The following is a 16,657-nucleotide window of genomic DNA, read 5'->3' as shown; positions in this document are numbered from 1 at the left end:
CACAAGGAAATGCAGAATTTATCTGTGTGTTTGAAGACGACACATTTGCAGAAGGAAAAACATTTAGATTACTTTTTGTAAATGTTGCGAGTTTGTCACTGACATCGAGTGGCAGGGACAGAGTTTACAAAGGAGCTTTTAAACAGTATAATGTCATAAAATCTGGATTCATGGAAAGAAGCTTTCCTGCGGCACTCTCAGGTGCGGTGATTACCTGTAATATGTTTTCATCATTGCTTCTAAGCTTTCTGATCTCCTGAGTTCATGATCACATGGTTCTCTGCCTAAAACTGCCCAAAGAACATCTCCCCTTTAAAGCATGAACCATGAAATAATTGCCACACATAATTATGTCATTTGCCACAATTCAAAATCATTTTTGTAATTTATTGACTAAAATTTAATTGTGTATTTATTTATTTAGGTTTTCAGGGGGGGGATCCCACTGATGATGTAGAAAACTCCCAAAATCTCATCAGACACACTGAGTGCTGAGGCGTTAAACCCACTGAAGAGCGTTCACTGAGCCATGTGACCGGTGAGGTCTTGCACTAAACGCTGCTCTCTGGTGACCTGTTTTGCTTCTCCTTCTTCCTCGTTGCCTTTCTACCAGCAGCTCTCGAGCGTTTCTGTCTGAGCTCCTCACAGACCCCCTCCTGCTGCACACGTAAAGCGAGCGCTCTAAAAAGATCCGTTTGGAGACGGATTATCTCTCCGCTGCTGCCTGAACTGTGACGCTGCCATGACCTTTGCTCACAGCGACGCTAAGCCGCACAGTTTGTTGTGGCGCCGGAGCTCGGGGTCATGTGATATGTGACTGTAGACATGTGTATATACAGTTAGAAGTAGTTGGTAACGTAGAAGAGCATTGAGCAGGTTTTATTCAGTAAATGTTTCAGCGCTAAAACCTCAGCTCTACTTTTTATGTATTCTCACATTGTTTGAAATAAATAACTTGTTATACCATCAAAGAGCAGATGTATTTGCTTTGACTGTCTTTTTGAACCTGTAAATGAAATTAAGTCTGCGTAACCACGGCAACTTCCACACCACACTGGTCCCAAGTTAAAGCTGCTGCAGAGCACAGCGAAAGACTGAATTAAAGAACATTTTTTTAAAGGTTTATGCCGATAATAATAATTATCATTGATAATCAAACTCAGACTTCATATTACGTTCGTCCAAATTCTCAAGCCAACGCTCATTTCTTTACATTTCAGTAGTAAAATAGATGATTTATTGAAACATGTAAACCTATTTGGAAATATAGTCCATGTACATATGTACATATACCAATTATAACAAGCCTGAAACTCAGTGTTTGTATGACCACAGCCTGAACGCTCTCAGGTATTTCTTTAAGTAGTGTTCAGGAACAGTCCTCCGGGCTAATGAAGAACATTCAAAGCTCTTCTTTGGATGTTTCTGTTCTTGTGATCATGTTGAGGTCCGGACACTGGGGAGGCTGATCCATGACTGACAGTGCTGTGTTTGGGGTCACGCTTAAAAATGAAGACTTTACTAATCAGATGCTTTCCAGATGGTCTCGCAGGGTGGATCAAAATCCGACAGGCACTTTTCTGCATCGATTGTGACGTGATCACCAACGCTGCTGGCTGAAACTGAGCCACAAATATGACCCTCGCAGTGTTTCACAGATGGCTGCAGCTCCTGACCTCCAAACATACTTAAAATTTGACTTAAAATTTCAAATTTGGACTCATCACTCAGAGCTTTGCTGGACTTTTCCTACATTTAAAGGACATGAGTGTAGACATCTGCTGTACAGGTTTGTTCCGTTTTTGTTCTTTTGCCTCTGCTTGTTCAGTTTCCTTATTTATTTATTCTGAGTTTGCAACTAGCAGCTGTTTGTTAATCGATCTTTGGCTTAAAAAAATACATTCAAGGAAAAAAATCCAAACAAACGACGTTTTTGTGACAGGCTGCTAGAAGCAAAGATATCATTTAAAATTGGTTCTTTGCTGTCGGTTGCATGTCGACACAACACTGACACATTTTTCAGGATTTCTGTGTTTGCCGATTTTACTAAACCTCATTTTTCATGGATGCCAGAACATGTGTGAAGAGAAAAAGCTGATTTATTTGGACCATTTTCTTCTAACCCTCGGTGCGTCTTTGACTGGGAGCTGAGGAGCGTTTGTCCCTAAGTGTGGTTAATGATGTCACTCTGGCTGAGCACACAGGTTCACTTTAAGCACAGTTTAACTCGTTTGTCCTTCTCAACAAGTTTGAACGCTTTCAAAACCCCAACGACTCAAATATGTTTTTCTGCGTACGGGTTCCCTCAGAAATAAAATGTAACTTTTAAAATCAAGCGACAGACACGATTTAAAAACAAACGTTTTATTTGTTCAGCACCGCTCGGCGAGCAGCGTGAAATGTGTACACAGAACAAGGACAAAGAACAAAACCTGTCACCAAAACACAGAAACTTTCATTACAAACAGACTTTCAGGGACGGGTAAAAACGAGCCTGTTCGTGAGGAAACTCTCAGACTCTCACCAACAACACAAAGACATTTTGAAATGGTTTCAAATCAAATTATGAGGGAGAAGAAGCAACATAACAGGTGCAAACACAGACCAGCGCTGCACGAATCAGCATTTCACATTTTTCTACTTCATCTCTCAGTCTGCTGCGTCCGTCGCAAAAACACCGGCACAGCAGAGGCCTCTTCACATCCGACATGTTACCATGGACGCAGGTCGGCCCGAGAACGGCTGGTTTTATAAATGCAAACGGAAACCACTCGAGGAGCCCGGTCACCAGTTTGGACCTGTGGAGGTGGGGACAGAAAGATGAGGTCAGACAAAAAAAGGAAAGAAACTCCAGGCTAACAGGGGGGTGAAGAATAAACCAAAAAAACAAGGATTCAACTGGTCGAACTGGAAAGAGACGAGGCGAGAAGACTGGATTGGACGAGATCCAGGAAGCTGATCTGTGTGGGCGGGTGAGGAAACCACCTTTGATTAAAATGTGTCAGCAGGGTAAAGTTCAGAGGGAATATCCCACTAACCGAGCGCCTTAGACAGGCAGGGAGAAGGGGAGGAGCTTAAGGTCCGTTACACAACGGGGACAAACCAAATAAAGCCGACTAAATGTGTCACAGCCAGCCTCAGATAGCAGCGAGCCGCGGCTGTGACGTCTGCCTTTCAGCAGCTTTACAACCAGCTCCAGGTGGAGGCAGTCAGAATAAAGACTGAGAGGTGGGGTTAAAGAGGGAGGAGCTTCTGCTGGTGACAGCAACACGAGCACACATGCTGTACGGAAGGAAAAAGGTGATCTTTTTAAAAGAAAACTTTTTTCTCTTATATGTTTTTAACATGAGAGCTGGTGTGTGGCTTTGGTTAAAAACAATATTTATTCACCACAGAAATGACCATCAGTGTCAGACGACCTTAAACCCTGAGAATATGAGCAGTGAGGAGGATCAGCCACTCACTTTTCATTTCTTTTAGCCATCTTGTTAAATTTACCTGCAGAGCTGTTGCGGAAGTTCTGTTTCTGAAAGCCGAAGCGACTGTTCCCGTGTTGGGCGCCTGCGTTCAGCCTGTTCAGAGCTCCTCTCCTCGGTCCCTGTGGAGCAGAAAAAGACCCAAGTCACTGGCAGTGACCCAGTTCAGGGACGGCGTCCTTCAAGGGACGATTACATTAAGCTTTTATAGCTTGTGAATTTTCTTTTTAGTCATATAAGACAAACACAGTGACACCAATATATTAAAAGAACAATATTTGTCTCTTGTATATACAATACCTCCATATAGACACTGTAAAAATTGTCTTTGAGATGGAGATTTGAAATGATATGAAACAGAAATATGTGCCCTGAATCTTTACTGAAGCTCTGTATTTGAAACAGGGACACGTTTCACTGCTCTAAGGTTTTAATTATCCCTTTAAGACCTTCCACAGAACCAAGTCCGCCAGAGCTTATATTATATTTTTTACATGCTGTAGAGCCATTTGTGGGAGCATTTCAAGTTGCTATACATCAATACAACCATTAAACCCCAAATTATAATAATATGTCTGCATTACGTGCATAGCAATTACATAAATTGCAAAAAAGTGCAATAAACTACAAAAAAAATGAAAATCGATTTTGTTTTTTTTAACATATATTTCTAGTTAGAGAAATTTAAGAGGCTTATCCCTGAAAACTGTAAATACAAAAAAGTTGCACAAACTAGTTTCCCACCACAGGACATTTATTTTAAGTGTCTTCATGGTTTTGTTTTTGAAATACACCAATTTTTATATACTGCAGGAAAAACTAAAATAATGCAATAATCCTTTCTGTCATCGTTGTATTTTTACTCAGTTGTATATAGTATTTGTATTCTATTTTTATCTTATTGTATATTTATTTTATTTTATTCTACTGTATATAGTATTTTATTTTATTCTATTCTGTACAGTTGTGTACTGTATTTATTCTTATTGTATTCTAATTTTTGCCTCATAACTTTTGCACTGTCCACTCCTGCTGTGACAAAACAAATTTCCCACGTGTGGGACTAATAAAGGTTATCTTATCTTATCTTAAATATTATAGTGCAAATTTGCAAAAAAAAACAACATGTGTATCAAAATAAACTATTTCCAGCAGTGCAATATGAGTCCTCAGCATCCCAGAAACAACACAGAAAGTCATAAAGTCAAACATAACTTTTAAAAACAACAGTATAGGCTCATAAAGCCCTGAAGGTAAAAAACTACATTTCCGCGTTTTGGGCAGGAAATGGCAGACATGCGATAGTTTGCGCTGACGTCTGTTCCGACGTAGGAAGTGTTAGGAACAGCTGATCGGATCGGCAAAGCGTGTTTCTGGAATATTATGTTTTTGTTGCTGCAAGTGCTTTTTATGAAGTTTTTGCAAAGCTTTATGTGGAAGGAAACCGTGACCGAGGACAAGCTGATGGCATAAGATGTAAGTACAACTCCTCCGGTTTCATATGCAAAAACCATTATTGCGCTAGCTCACGTGGTTGCAGAGCTACCGGGATTTAAAAATAGTTACGCAAAACGGAGCGTGCCCGCTCCGATCGGCTTTAAAGGGTTAGACACATCAGCTAATCCCAGCTTAAGATACTTAACATGGCAAAAATAAAAATAAAAAAATCAGTAAAAGTAAAAAAATAAATAAATTAAATACAAAATTTAATTCATTTCATCCTTTGCTGTTTAAAACACTTCTGGCGGAAAGTCTAAGGATTTCTAGGCAACTTGGGCAGCACATCGTAAACTAGACCGTCCCATTTAACAGCCTCAGACTTCAAGCGTTCAAAGGATGAAGCCCCTGGATTGGGACACGCCCACTTTGACCTTTTCAGGAAGTCATCACCAAACGTGTCACATGACTAAGCCAGGTGAGACTCGCTGTAACCCGGCTCTTAATGCTCACCGTGCTTCCATCTCGTCTCCTGTGGTCCACATGAGGCATCTTGTCACTGTATCCCATTACTGGATCACTGACAACAAAAACACATTTCAAAACTATTTAATCAGTGACAAGAATAAAAGAAACTTTACTTCAGTTAAAACTGAAGGATATTGTGCTTGACTGTACTCAAGTGTCCTAAAGACATTAAAGCCTGGATGGCCCTCAACCTTCTCCACATCTTGTCTTTGGCTTTTGACGTGTTGATTTTATTGCATTCTATTTATTTTTGGTCTTTTTCGTTGCTGTTTTTATGCGTTTACTCCTCTGTACAGCATGTTGGCCCACGGTGGTTGTTTTAAAGTGCAGCTGGTACAGTATGACAGTTATATTAACACAACAGTGAGTCAAATGTCAATGTGCAGAAAACATCTGGAGGCAAACAAACATCTTTTTAATACATGCGTCGACTCTTCTTTCAGACACCAGGTGCAGCCTGCTAAAGGGGCAGCTATCCATTATCATCCCACTGAGCCATTGATGAAAACCACAAGAAAGAATAAAAGCCCTACTGCAGGTCAGGTCACATGACATGACCACAGGTAAAACACCTTGAATACCAAAAATCAGCTTAATAAATAAAGCCTGGCTCACTGGGAGCTCACTTCCTGTTTGACTTCTTCACATGTTTTCTTTGTCTCATGCTGTTTGTGACAAACTGAGGTCATTTTATTTTGAAGAGTTCTTCGAGTGACTCCAAAAGACATTCAGCTCCAAGCTAAACAAATCCATTTGACTCTTTGTTAAAAAAGGACCATTTTTATGCTCCTACAGGCTAATAAATAATGCTAATAAAAATGTGTAAACAACAGAAACTCAGTGCAGTGGGCTGCAGCGTGAAATCAGAGCTACTGGTGGAGCTTGGACCAAGTTTTTACAACATTATCTTATGAGTTATTGATTCGTGGAGCTCAAAGGAATGTTTACTGACTTCACTCACGTTTGTTTATTTTTGTTTTTTTGCCATAATTTGGGGTGCAGGGATGTTTCCCCATAAGGAGACTGTACTTTGACCTGCTGCACAGATGTTTAATCAACCTAAAAAGTACATGCACATGCCATCCAGCATGTGACTAGAGGACAAAAACCAACAACTAACATCATGATGTCCATTCAGCTCTCCAGTAATGATCTCACTCCTTGCTACGCTCGTGACCAGAGTCCTCTTTGTGCTCTGGAGGGTCCACGTAACAAGGACTACCTCCTTGCACCTAATCTAAGAAAGATTGCCCTTCTGACGATTGCACATGAACATATTCTGCCAAAAACAGCATCTACAGAAACATTGTCAAGTGATTGATAAGAAGACTTAGGTTAAAACCCACCTGCATGCACCCAGGGGGCGCTGTGACATAGTGCTCCCAGCTATTGTAACTTTAACCCCTTCCAGTTTCTCCTGTCGCCTCCTTTCCAGGTCGTGCCTCAGGTCACCCGGACCTCGCACCGGCTGCAGCCTCACGCCCTGAGGTCAATTTACCAAAAGGATTAATGAATCAGTCATAACCAGAGCTCCCAATAGTCTCTAGTATCGAGTGCATTTCTTTATTTCTCTTTTCTTTTTTTACCTGTGTTGGTCTCGAGAAGAACAGAGGCTTGTCGTCACTGAGCAGCGAGTTCATATCCAAACTGAAACCTCTGCAGACAAGAAGGAGAAAGCCAAGAGAAAAGATTTTAGAGACATTTTTAGGGCGTCTGTAAAGAAAAAGGAAGATATTTCTTATAATTTATGTACTGCTTTCACCATCACTTTACTTCGGCAGGTAAACAAACTTTATGCCTGTCCACCTACTGGTTTGACTCGAATCCCTCGTCCGACGTCAGCTCCTCCATCTCTTCTTCAGAAAAGCTGCCTTCTTGTGGAGCTGAGAAGCGCTGATTCAGGGTGATCCCATCCCCTCTGAAATACTGCTCTGTAAATGCAGACCACACACACTTAAAACACACCAATTGTACGACTATTTGCACTTCTTAGCTCAGCTTTCTTCTATATGATTACACGCACATCAATGCTGCTCAGTGCCTTTTATTTAGATTTTATTCTTTTTTTATCCTTTTTTTTGTAATTTTACTCTGTCCTAAAGAACAACAGAATCCCGTTACTCTTATTTTGAAAGTTTAGTTGCTGCTAACCAGCAAGTCCTGCTAATGTCTAAGAAGACAAAGTAAGCTCCCAGTAGAGCCGCATTTCATCCCAGAGTCAGACTGGTTCGGCTCCGGAGATCTGACGTGAGCTGGGCGGTTTACTTTAACCAGACCCTGCACCACATGGAGAGCTGTTTCATGTACTGGTAGCCTAACCTGGCTGATGCTGCAGAGCAATGCAAAGACCACCTGTGGGTGCCTAAGCTGTGTAGCCTCCAACTAGTGTTAGGAGGAAGACAAGGAGTGCAATAACCTCACCTACCAAAATCTATTGCCACAAACACTGTGCCGCTCATTGTTGGACCTAGTTTTTGTTGTTTTGTCAGAAAATATCTGCAGGCCCTGTGTGCAACATGCAGTACTAACCTTTGACAAGGTGCACGAGTGTGATAATCTCCTGGGCAAACGTCCCAGTGTGCATGGCGGTCTCCTGATATGTGCCGGAGTGCTCCAGCATGGGCAGGAAGTCCAGACGCTGGCGACCAACATTGACCAGATCTAAAGAGAGCTGCCTGTCTGAGGAATAACACAGCGGGCTGCAGGACGAGGAAGAAAAGAGGGAGATTGATACCAACACAATGAATAAACACATGATAAATGATCCTTGTGGCCAGGGAATCGGCGTTTGTTTAGCATGGCTTAAGTCACTGAAAATTAGCTTTAATGCCATTTTAATATTTAGTTTCTACACTGTGTTTACATCCTTACTTAATGCAGTGTTTTTTAAAAGATGGATCTTAAATGTACACTCCTTTCTGTACCAATCACACTTAAGTAAAAAAGTCGTTACCTTACCCAGTAAACTTACCTTTAACGAGTCCCACAAATCACAATGCTTACAGTAACTAGTCTTTTATTTGGTTGAATAAAAAGGAAGGTTTTCACCCTTAAGCGCACAGAGAATCACACCAATTTTATTCATTTTAATGGATATTTAAAAAGGCTTAAAGGAGAAGCCAGAGAAGCCCAATATACGCTTTTTTTATTTTATTTATTTATTTTTATATAACTGGCAGGTGAGCTAAAGCTTGGGGCGAAAGTTCACACTTCTTTTCTCGTATGAAATCTTCGACTCTTAGTTCATATATCTGATCCGCTTGTCTGCTGGATTCTCCAGTCCTGTCACGGTTCAAGAGGAACGACACAGAAGTGTCCGATTGTACACAATCTTTAAATTCGTATCCTCCTCCTGACGATTACTTCTTTTAGAAGCTTCCTTTTCAAAGCACTGTCGAAGGACGATGCTGATTAACCTCTTGGTAACAGATGTGATTGAAGGTTTCCAGTTATCCAGATTAGTGATCTTTCTGTATATGGAGTCCATTTTTCCTTTCAACAATAGTGATTACTGGTGTCTTCTGAAACCATTGACAAGGCCTAAAATTCTCTGCTGTCACCACTGAAGATTATGTTCCTGGATTTATTTTCTCTTCTTAAACTAAGGACAATTTCACTTCAGTTTTCTTCAGGATAAATCATCCTTTTATGTTTGCTGCTTTGAAATGCTCCAGCTCCTAATTTATTCAGGTTTATAGCTTCGTCGCCATCTTTTCAAAGCGTTAATGAGGGTGCATTTTCCCCAGTTATCTTCTGTGATGATGATGATGATGATGATGATGATGATGATGATGAATCCTTTATTTTAGCTGGTTGATGATATTCACGTCATTAGTCTCCTCCTCAAAAAGCCTGTAACTAATGTTTAGGCCGTGAAGTTGAACTCTTTTCATGATCCATCAGACTCCAATGGCTCGCTGCACAAAACACGGACTTGCTTGTGCCTGCCTTTACTTGGACGATTCCTTGCATCTGGATCCTCGGCACGCTTTCCAATAAGATTGTATACGCACAAACATGAAATGGCCAAAACTCACTCACGGCATGCACTTTCTGAGCAGGACTCCATTCACTGTCTCTCCTTCTTCCCATAACTGATTGGTGCACACAGGTTCCTCATTGATTCCTAAATGTCATCTCTGGTATGTGGCCCAACAATGGCTGCCAAGTCTTCTCATCTTCCTGCAAAATGTCTCATTTTATGGTTTCCCAACATTTTCTCCATGGCAGAGCCTTCAGATCATCATCTTCTTCTTTTGCTTGCTGTAGTGAACTTCCTCTCTGGCATTTAGACAACAAGGTGTGTGGTTTATCACAGTGCATATCAGAGTTTCCATGTTTATTTTTAGTAGTACCATCAGTTACTGCCAGTTTTGCTCAACTTCCCTTTCAAAACAAGAGAAAGAACAGATATTTCCTCTTCCAGTAGCAACAGCATTAGTCCAGATGTCACTGACTGTGTCCTTAAATGCACATACGAGGCAAATCCTAAATTCACTGAGGATCATTTTTCATTTCCAAGCAGCTCCAAAAGAAAGCAGAAGCAAAAACTCTCTTTATGTTATCAGCACACCGAAGACACCATATTACCAAGTGATGACGGAGTGAGAGGTGGTGTTTGGAGGGTGCACATCACGCTTTTTTTTTGATTTTAGAAAACATGGTTTAATGTAGGTTTCAGTAGCAAACTCTTCTTTAGACTCAGACGGTCTGAGATCCTCCTGAAAAACGTGTGATTGCCAGCGCCCACAGGAGTTGCATCTGCTGATCGAATCCTGTCAGTACTGTGTCTTGTATCCCACATTCAGCTTTCAAAGTCCATCAATCAGTAAAAACCAACAATGTTGTAGATGTAAGGTAAATATGCCTCTTAAAGCAGTTTTAAATCAAACATCATCCAGAGTTGGGGGTAGAAATTGCACCTTTCCATCCTCAAAAGGGATAAATTAGGATTCAGTCATCTTCATTACGAAATAACAGGTCCTTTGGATTCATCTACACAATTTAACTCAACGCATTAAAAAAAATAAATCAAGTGCAAAATTGACTCCTTTATTTGTGCGACTGGAACTTGAATTCAATGAAACAAGTTTGTTGCAAATTTTCTTCCAGGTGAATTCTGAAAAGCACAAATGAAGACTCCGCATCAGCACCATGCTTCCTAAAATAAAGGCCATATTCGGTTCGGGACTAACATCATGGAGTTGGAAGTTCCTTTTGTTTTCCTTGAGGTGTCCTGCAGTCCACAAGTATTCATGAGAGTGACTTCCACTTTAAATGAACATGGACTCCTTGGAGAAACTTCTATGAAGCATCCCAGCCGTATGAGGTAACGGCACATATGATTGGGTAGGTCCCTTTAATTCCCCATAAGGGAACACATTTCCAGTACTGGTTCTGAATCAGCCAGTATTCAAATCAATTTCATCCAAAATCAATTTTAATATCAGATGACATGGAATTATTTGTGCTTTTTTCAATGCCAGTCTTCAAACTCCATGTGGCAGCTTCATGGGTTTTTTTCTTCTTCACAAGATCATGAAAAGAAAGTGTGAACTTTCACCCCTCACCCTTGATAAGATAAAGAAAATACTCTACCTGTTCTGGTTTATGGGCCGACTCATGTCCACCTTGATGGTTAGCGTTTCCTCTGTTAAAACCGTCATATTATTGGCTTTCTGATTGCTCCATCCCTGCTGCCTCAAATGGGGCATTTTAGGGTCCAAATCCCTCCTTGGGGGCCGTTCCAGACTTCTAGGCCTTTCCTGGTCCCACTGTTGAAGTTTGTCTTTTTCTGCCCAGTTGGGCTCATCTTTAGTGTCGTCGTCATAATCTTCCCTAACGGGGTGGAACCCTTGTCTCTGCTCTTCGCGAGGAAGATCTTGGTATCCCTGGGAGGCCTGCTGTAAGCGTGGGTGATTTCTTGGTTGTCCTGGCCGTCCGCTTTGATTTGGGTTGTACCTCCTTCTTGCTGGTTGAGTGGCACCTCTCCCCCTGTGATTCATGGGGCCACCTTGAACACCATATCTTGCTGCATTTGACCTGTCCTGAAGCACAGGGCTTCTCCTAGTTTCATAATAGTTTGATTCCCCCGAATTACCTTGATAACGGTGTTCTCGTGGATCTTCCTGATCATCCAACCTGGTTCCCGTCTTCCTAAAAAGCTCCTCAGAGGAGCCCCCTGGACGGGGCTTCCTCTGTCGATCAAACTCAGGCTTGAGATCCCTGTGGTCATCAAACCTTTCCCATCGTGGCAGCTTTCTATTGTCTCGGATGCCATGATCGTGTTCAATGACAAGTGGCCCCGAGTACCGACCGTCTCCGTGGGGGAGGTTTCCCCGAGTGTCTTCACCAAACTCATGTCTGCTTCCTTCCATTGAGTAACCCTTTTCCCCAAAGTCCCTCTCATTCCTGGACCTGTGGTGGCATAAGAGGAGGCGGTTCAACATCTTCACTTTTAAATTCAGACTGGAAATAATCAAACCTAAATGAATCAATATGTAATCATTAATGTATTATCACTGATAACACAAATAATGAAAAGAGGTCAAAATAAGACAAAAAGAACTTTACATTTCTCAGAAAGAAGGTAAGAAACTATAAGCCATGCAATATTTAACACTAGAGTAGTGCATTAGTGAAATTAAGGCATGAAGATGAACAGTGAGGAAATTTGCGCTACAGAAAATTAGAAGATAGGAATCTTCTACGTTCTTCATTTCCCGATAGTGCTGCAAAGCATTTTGCTTAAAATTTACCCAGGATGATTGACGTCATCCATTTCTCTTCGTTGTCTTTTAAAAGGGAGGCCCCTCTCATGATGTGGGTTTTCCCTTTGTCTGCCTCTATTAGGACCTTGAGTGAATCTCCTCCCTCTTTCCCCATCTCCTCCAACTCTTTGGTCGTCAGACCTCAAACTGGGACTGAGGTCTGTGAACCTCCACCGATCCCTGACCTGCTCCTCTCTCTTCCAACCCATCCCCGAATCCCTCTGGTCTGAATTAGACCTCGGTGTCGGTGGCAACCTTTCCCTTGTGAACTTCGGAGGCGACCGACTCCTGTGTTCAAAATTCTGGAATTCCTCTCTAAACCCTTCTCTTCTCCTATCTCCATCAAATCCTCCATCTCTCACTGGGGGAAACTTCCATTCTTCATAGCGTACATCATGGCGGGGTGATAACCTCCTGTGGTGAAACTCCTCCCGGTCTTTGTAAGGCTGACGTTCAAATCGATGGTCATCTGTGAATGGAGGGGCTCTCCTCTGCCCTTCTGGATACATGTCTTCACTGAAGTTCTCCCTGATTTCTTCAGAACCTTTCCGAAAGCGTTCCCTTCTGTCCATAGAAATCCCATCCAGATCTCCACTTGGTCTGTGTGGATCAAAGCCAGGTTCCTCCAATGGCAACCTCCTGAAAAAGTGAACATAGAAAAAAAAAAAATATATATATATATATATATCATTTTAGAAACAGATAGCACCGGAATTAATGCATCAGCATCTAGAAAATAATTTTAAATCAGTTTTTGGGAAGCATAACTTCACTTGGAAGTACAATCTAGAACACTAGCAAGATAGTGTAAGAAAATAAGCAAATAAGTACAGTGGAACCCTGGCTTACGAAGACCCATGGTACGGCAAAATGCCCACGTAACGAAATAGATGAAATAGAAATTAAATTTTTTTTAAATTAAATCCCATAATGTTATGTACATGTACACATACGTATGTATGCATACATATGCTTTCTTCAACCTCCGCCACCTCCTCCTCCACCAAGAACTTCATCTTCAGCCAGCATCGCCTCACTCAAAAGGCGATGGAAATTTTGACTTACGAAAGACCCTCTGGAACAAATTAATTTCATAAGTCGGGGTTCCACTGTATATTCAAAACAACAAGGACTGCAATTACCAGTTTTAAAAAATCTGATTCATTTCTATAAATGTAATGATGTAATGAAAAACAATATACCAGTAAAAATGACAAGAACAGTAACTTAAAATCAATACAATTAGTAGAAATTGAACACTTGTGAGTTGAGCTGTGTTGGAGTACACCCAATAACAGATGATAGTGTGTCAGAACTATTTAAACTATAAAATATAAAACTGTCTGAGAAATATTAAGGTTTCACACCATACAGGACATTAAAATCAACTTTTCAAATTTTAAAACCAACTTTAAGGCTAATTGGAAGCCAAAATAATGACCTCAGTGCAGCTGTGACATGGTCAGATTTCTTTTTGCTAAGAACTATGCCAGATAAAGTTGGTTACGGTGCTTTGCAATGTTCCCGTGAACAGAGCATTGCAGTTGTCCCGATTTGAAATATTGAGGCAAGGAACAACACTGGCCCAGAAAAATTCAGTCAAACGATGATTTATTGAGCACATGCCTGGGAAGATGTACACTGCAACACATCAGCATAGATCCGCCTCTAAGAATACGCTTGAGACTACTTTTTTAATGTCAGGGTTAACGCACCGTCATGCGTCAAATGAACATCGAATGCAACAATTTTAGATATCTTAAATATCTAAAAAACAGACAAAGACGTTCCTCTTTCTATCACACCTTCCATATATGGCAATTAGTTTCAGGCCCAGATGGTCCCTGTGGGCTTGTCCTTTTCTTGACCTGTCTTCTGTCACTTGTTACCTGTCAAGCTCAAACGCAGTTAGAAGCTAAATGAATTCCTGGCCTTCGGCCTGGCCTATGTTTATATTATATGTATCTGTCAGCGTGAATGCTGTTTTAACCTTCTGTTGCTCCAAGTCACTTACACAATAGATTGTGAAGACATCGTGCTCACAAAGCTTGAAACCTTAAATAGACTGAGCATCAATTCTTCACGAGCACAACATAAAATGTGTATACAATGATTATAGCTGCACCTGTACTAAAAAGGTTAATATGATGCCAGTAGCTTCAATAAACAGTTTAATGCATAATGCAATGTTAATGATAAAGGATATACTGTAGCAGTAAAATGATTTCTGTATCTCCACACAGTCAAGTGGAAAAAAAGTACAGGCCAGATTTCCATCGACCTTATGCAACAGAAAGCTCCAAACTTTTTCAATACTTTTAGATGATAGAAAACAGAACAACAGCACAGTTAGAGCCGATTTTGGAAAATAAGGTCAGCAACTGAAATTTCCAGACTCTCAGCTTCAGCACCAGTGATCGCATCAGTTTGTCTTGTGCGTACACAGGGGTGGAGACAGGTAAACATAACTGTGCCTCTCAAGTTAAACAGCAGTGGTCCTAAAAATGACCCCGTGGGAACACCAGACGGTATAAAATATTCCCCAAGTAACCAAACACTACAGTCACACGCTAGAATGGCTGTATAATAAAAGCACAGTTAGTGCAGCGTATTTACCTGTAATGTGGTGATCGAGACCGTGGTATTGACATTTTGTCAACCTTAAAGGAAAGAACAGCATTTTATTACAACATCAAGAGTGCTGGGACAACACCCAATTTTACAGTCAACTCTGCAGCAGGTGCAGAGGACAAAACTCAGCCTTTCAACATTCATTTCTGCAAGAAATCTTGAACAGGGCTTAAACTTCACTGCAGGCATGATTTCAAAAAGTTCAAAGAAACGTGGTTATTAAAATATTGGACATACGCTTACAACAACATCGCACTGGTGTAGAACAACTGGACAGAGGTGGGCCGACACCTGACACTTTCCACCATAGTATGTATACTCTGTTTCTAATATACAAATATGAGCCAAACTATTTTAAAATCGTGTAACTCAGGAAACACTAGCTCAGCAAAATAGATTTGACAAAGTTATTAAAAGTCTAACTGCTACCACAGCTATATATAAATAAGAATCTTTTAACGTTACTCTGCATAAGCTAAACAAACTTAAGTTAACATTAGTAGGGCTCCCATCTTAAATATTATAATCATGCATTAACTACTCCCATCAAAAATAAAGTTAACCAGTATCCACTGCATTAATCGATTACTCATCCAAACCATCTGTAATGTAGGTTTTCAGACTGGATAAATGCCTGCAGGTCTCACATGACACCAACCTGAATATTTTCTACAAACTAAGACAGTTAACTCACTGATCACCGGGAACATCAGGGTCAGCGGTGCTTTAAGGGGCACGCCGATAAATCGAAAAACGCCCCTTCTTCTTTAATGTTACACAAACCACAGCTCTGTTTCCGTATGAGGAGCTTTTTGCTTTAAAGAGCATCAAAAAGAGCGTCTTGCATGTCATCACACATGTTTCCTAAACTAAACAAGGATAACGCTGGTTAGCAGCTAATGCTACGCAGTTCTCTTACCTTTGACCGCGACGCGCGACAGGCCAACGATCGGCTAACAACGCTAGCTAAAAAAACAAGGATAAACGCACCAAAATACGACCAAATAACAGATTACAAACCGAGATTACAATCCTATCTGTCGCTAATTTTAACCAAACGCCAGCTGCGTGCTACTCTTTCCGTTAAACACTGTAAATAAAGAGACTGTGTGGACATTTGCTCCCAAAGATCCGCCAAAAAAACCTGAGCTCAACACTTCCGCCACGGGCCTTTCAAAATAAGATGGCTTAAACCCTCTTAAAAATATGTGCTAAATATCAGCGACACCGTTACATTTTCAACTTTAGTGAAAGCTATTATACCATATTTACGATAGAGATACTTTATTTATTTATTTATATTAGCTGGAATATTTTATTATTGTAATTAAAAATCAAATTAAAGTGAAGAAATAATCAATAACAGTTTAAATAAGTCGTTTCTTGTAGTTTAGAAAACTAAAACAAAATATCAACAGACTAAAACAAATAATATTAGCTTTGTTGAAATTAATATTTTTGTTATGTTATGTAATTTTATTTTCTAATTTTGTATTAAAAGTTATACTTATTTTACTTTATTGCATTTATTTTGTATGTTGTATGTGAAGGGAGGAGACTGGCTGCTGGACTTTTATGAGGGGAATGTTTTCCATTCCCTCTTTAGTCTGTATTTTAGTTGTGGCAGATTCTAAAACACAAACTTACTCAGAGAGCGCAAATCTCAAAGGGCAAGGGCTATACTAAACTTTGATGTTCTATGATGTTTTTAGAATAGAATAGAATAGCCTTTATTGTCATTGTACAGAGTACAACGAAATTGGAGTGCCACTCCCTTGGTGCAAGTTTCAATAATAAATATAAATGTAAAATATA

General features: G+C 40.5%; 1 protein-coding gene across 3 annotated transcripts; it reads right to left on the bottom strand.

Annotated features, from left to right (window-relative positions):
• Positions 1–2,348: 2,348 nt before the first annotated feature.
• zgc:112982 (BCLAF1 and THRAP3 family member 3) lies at positions 2,349–15,999 on the bottom strand. 3 transcript variants are annotated; one of them, XM_014413073.3, is made up of 11 exons: positions 15,762–15,999; positions 14,828–14,871; positions 12,200–12,850; positions 11,040–11,858; positions 7,971–8,140; positions 7,252–7,372; positions 7,028–7,097; positions 6,788–6,924; positions 5,427–5,493; positions 3,499–3,598; positions 2,349–2,798 (listed from the first exon to the last, which is right to left on the bottom strand). In XM_014413073.3, exons 2-11 carry the CDS (start codon positions 14,860–14,862, stop codon positions 2,785–2,787), a joined length of 2,184 nt encoding a protein of 727 aa, XP_014268559.3. In that variant the 5' UTR covers positions 14,863–14,871; positions 15,762–15,999; the 3' UTR covers positions 2,349–2,784. The 3 variants fall into 3 exon arrangements, with proteins under 3 accessions (XP_014268559.3, XP_014268560.3, XP_076744561.1); XM_014413074.3 differs by lacking the exon at positions 15,762–15,999 and adding an exon at positions 15,537–15,751; XM_076888446.1 differs by lacking the exon at positions 14,828–14,871.
• Between the last annotated feature and the right edge of the window lie 658 nt (positions 16,000–16,657).

Source organism: Maylandia zebra, linkage group LG9, assembly GCF_041146795.1.
Source record: "Maylandia zebra isolate NMK-2024a linkage group LG9, Mzebra_GT3a, whole genome shotgun sequence".
Lineage (NCBI taxonomy): Eukaryota > Metazoa > Chordata > Actinopteri > Cichliformes > Cichlidae > Maylandia > Maylandia zebra.
This window is presented reverse-complemented; position numbering and strand designations above follow the sequence as displayed.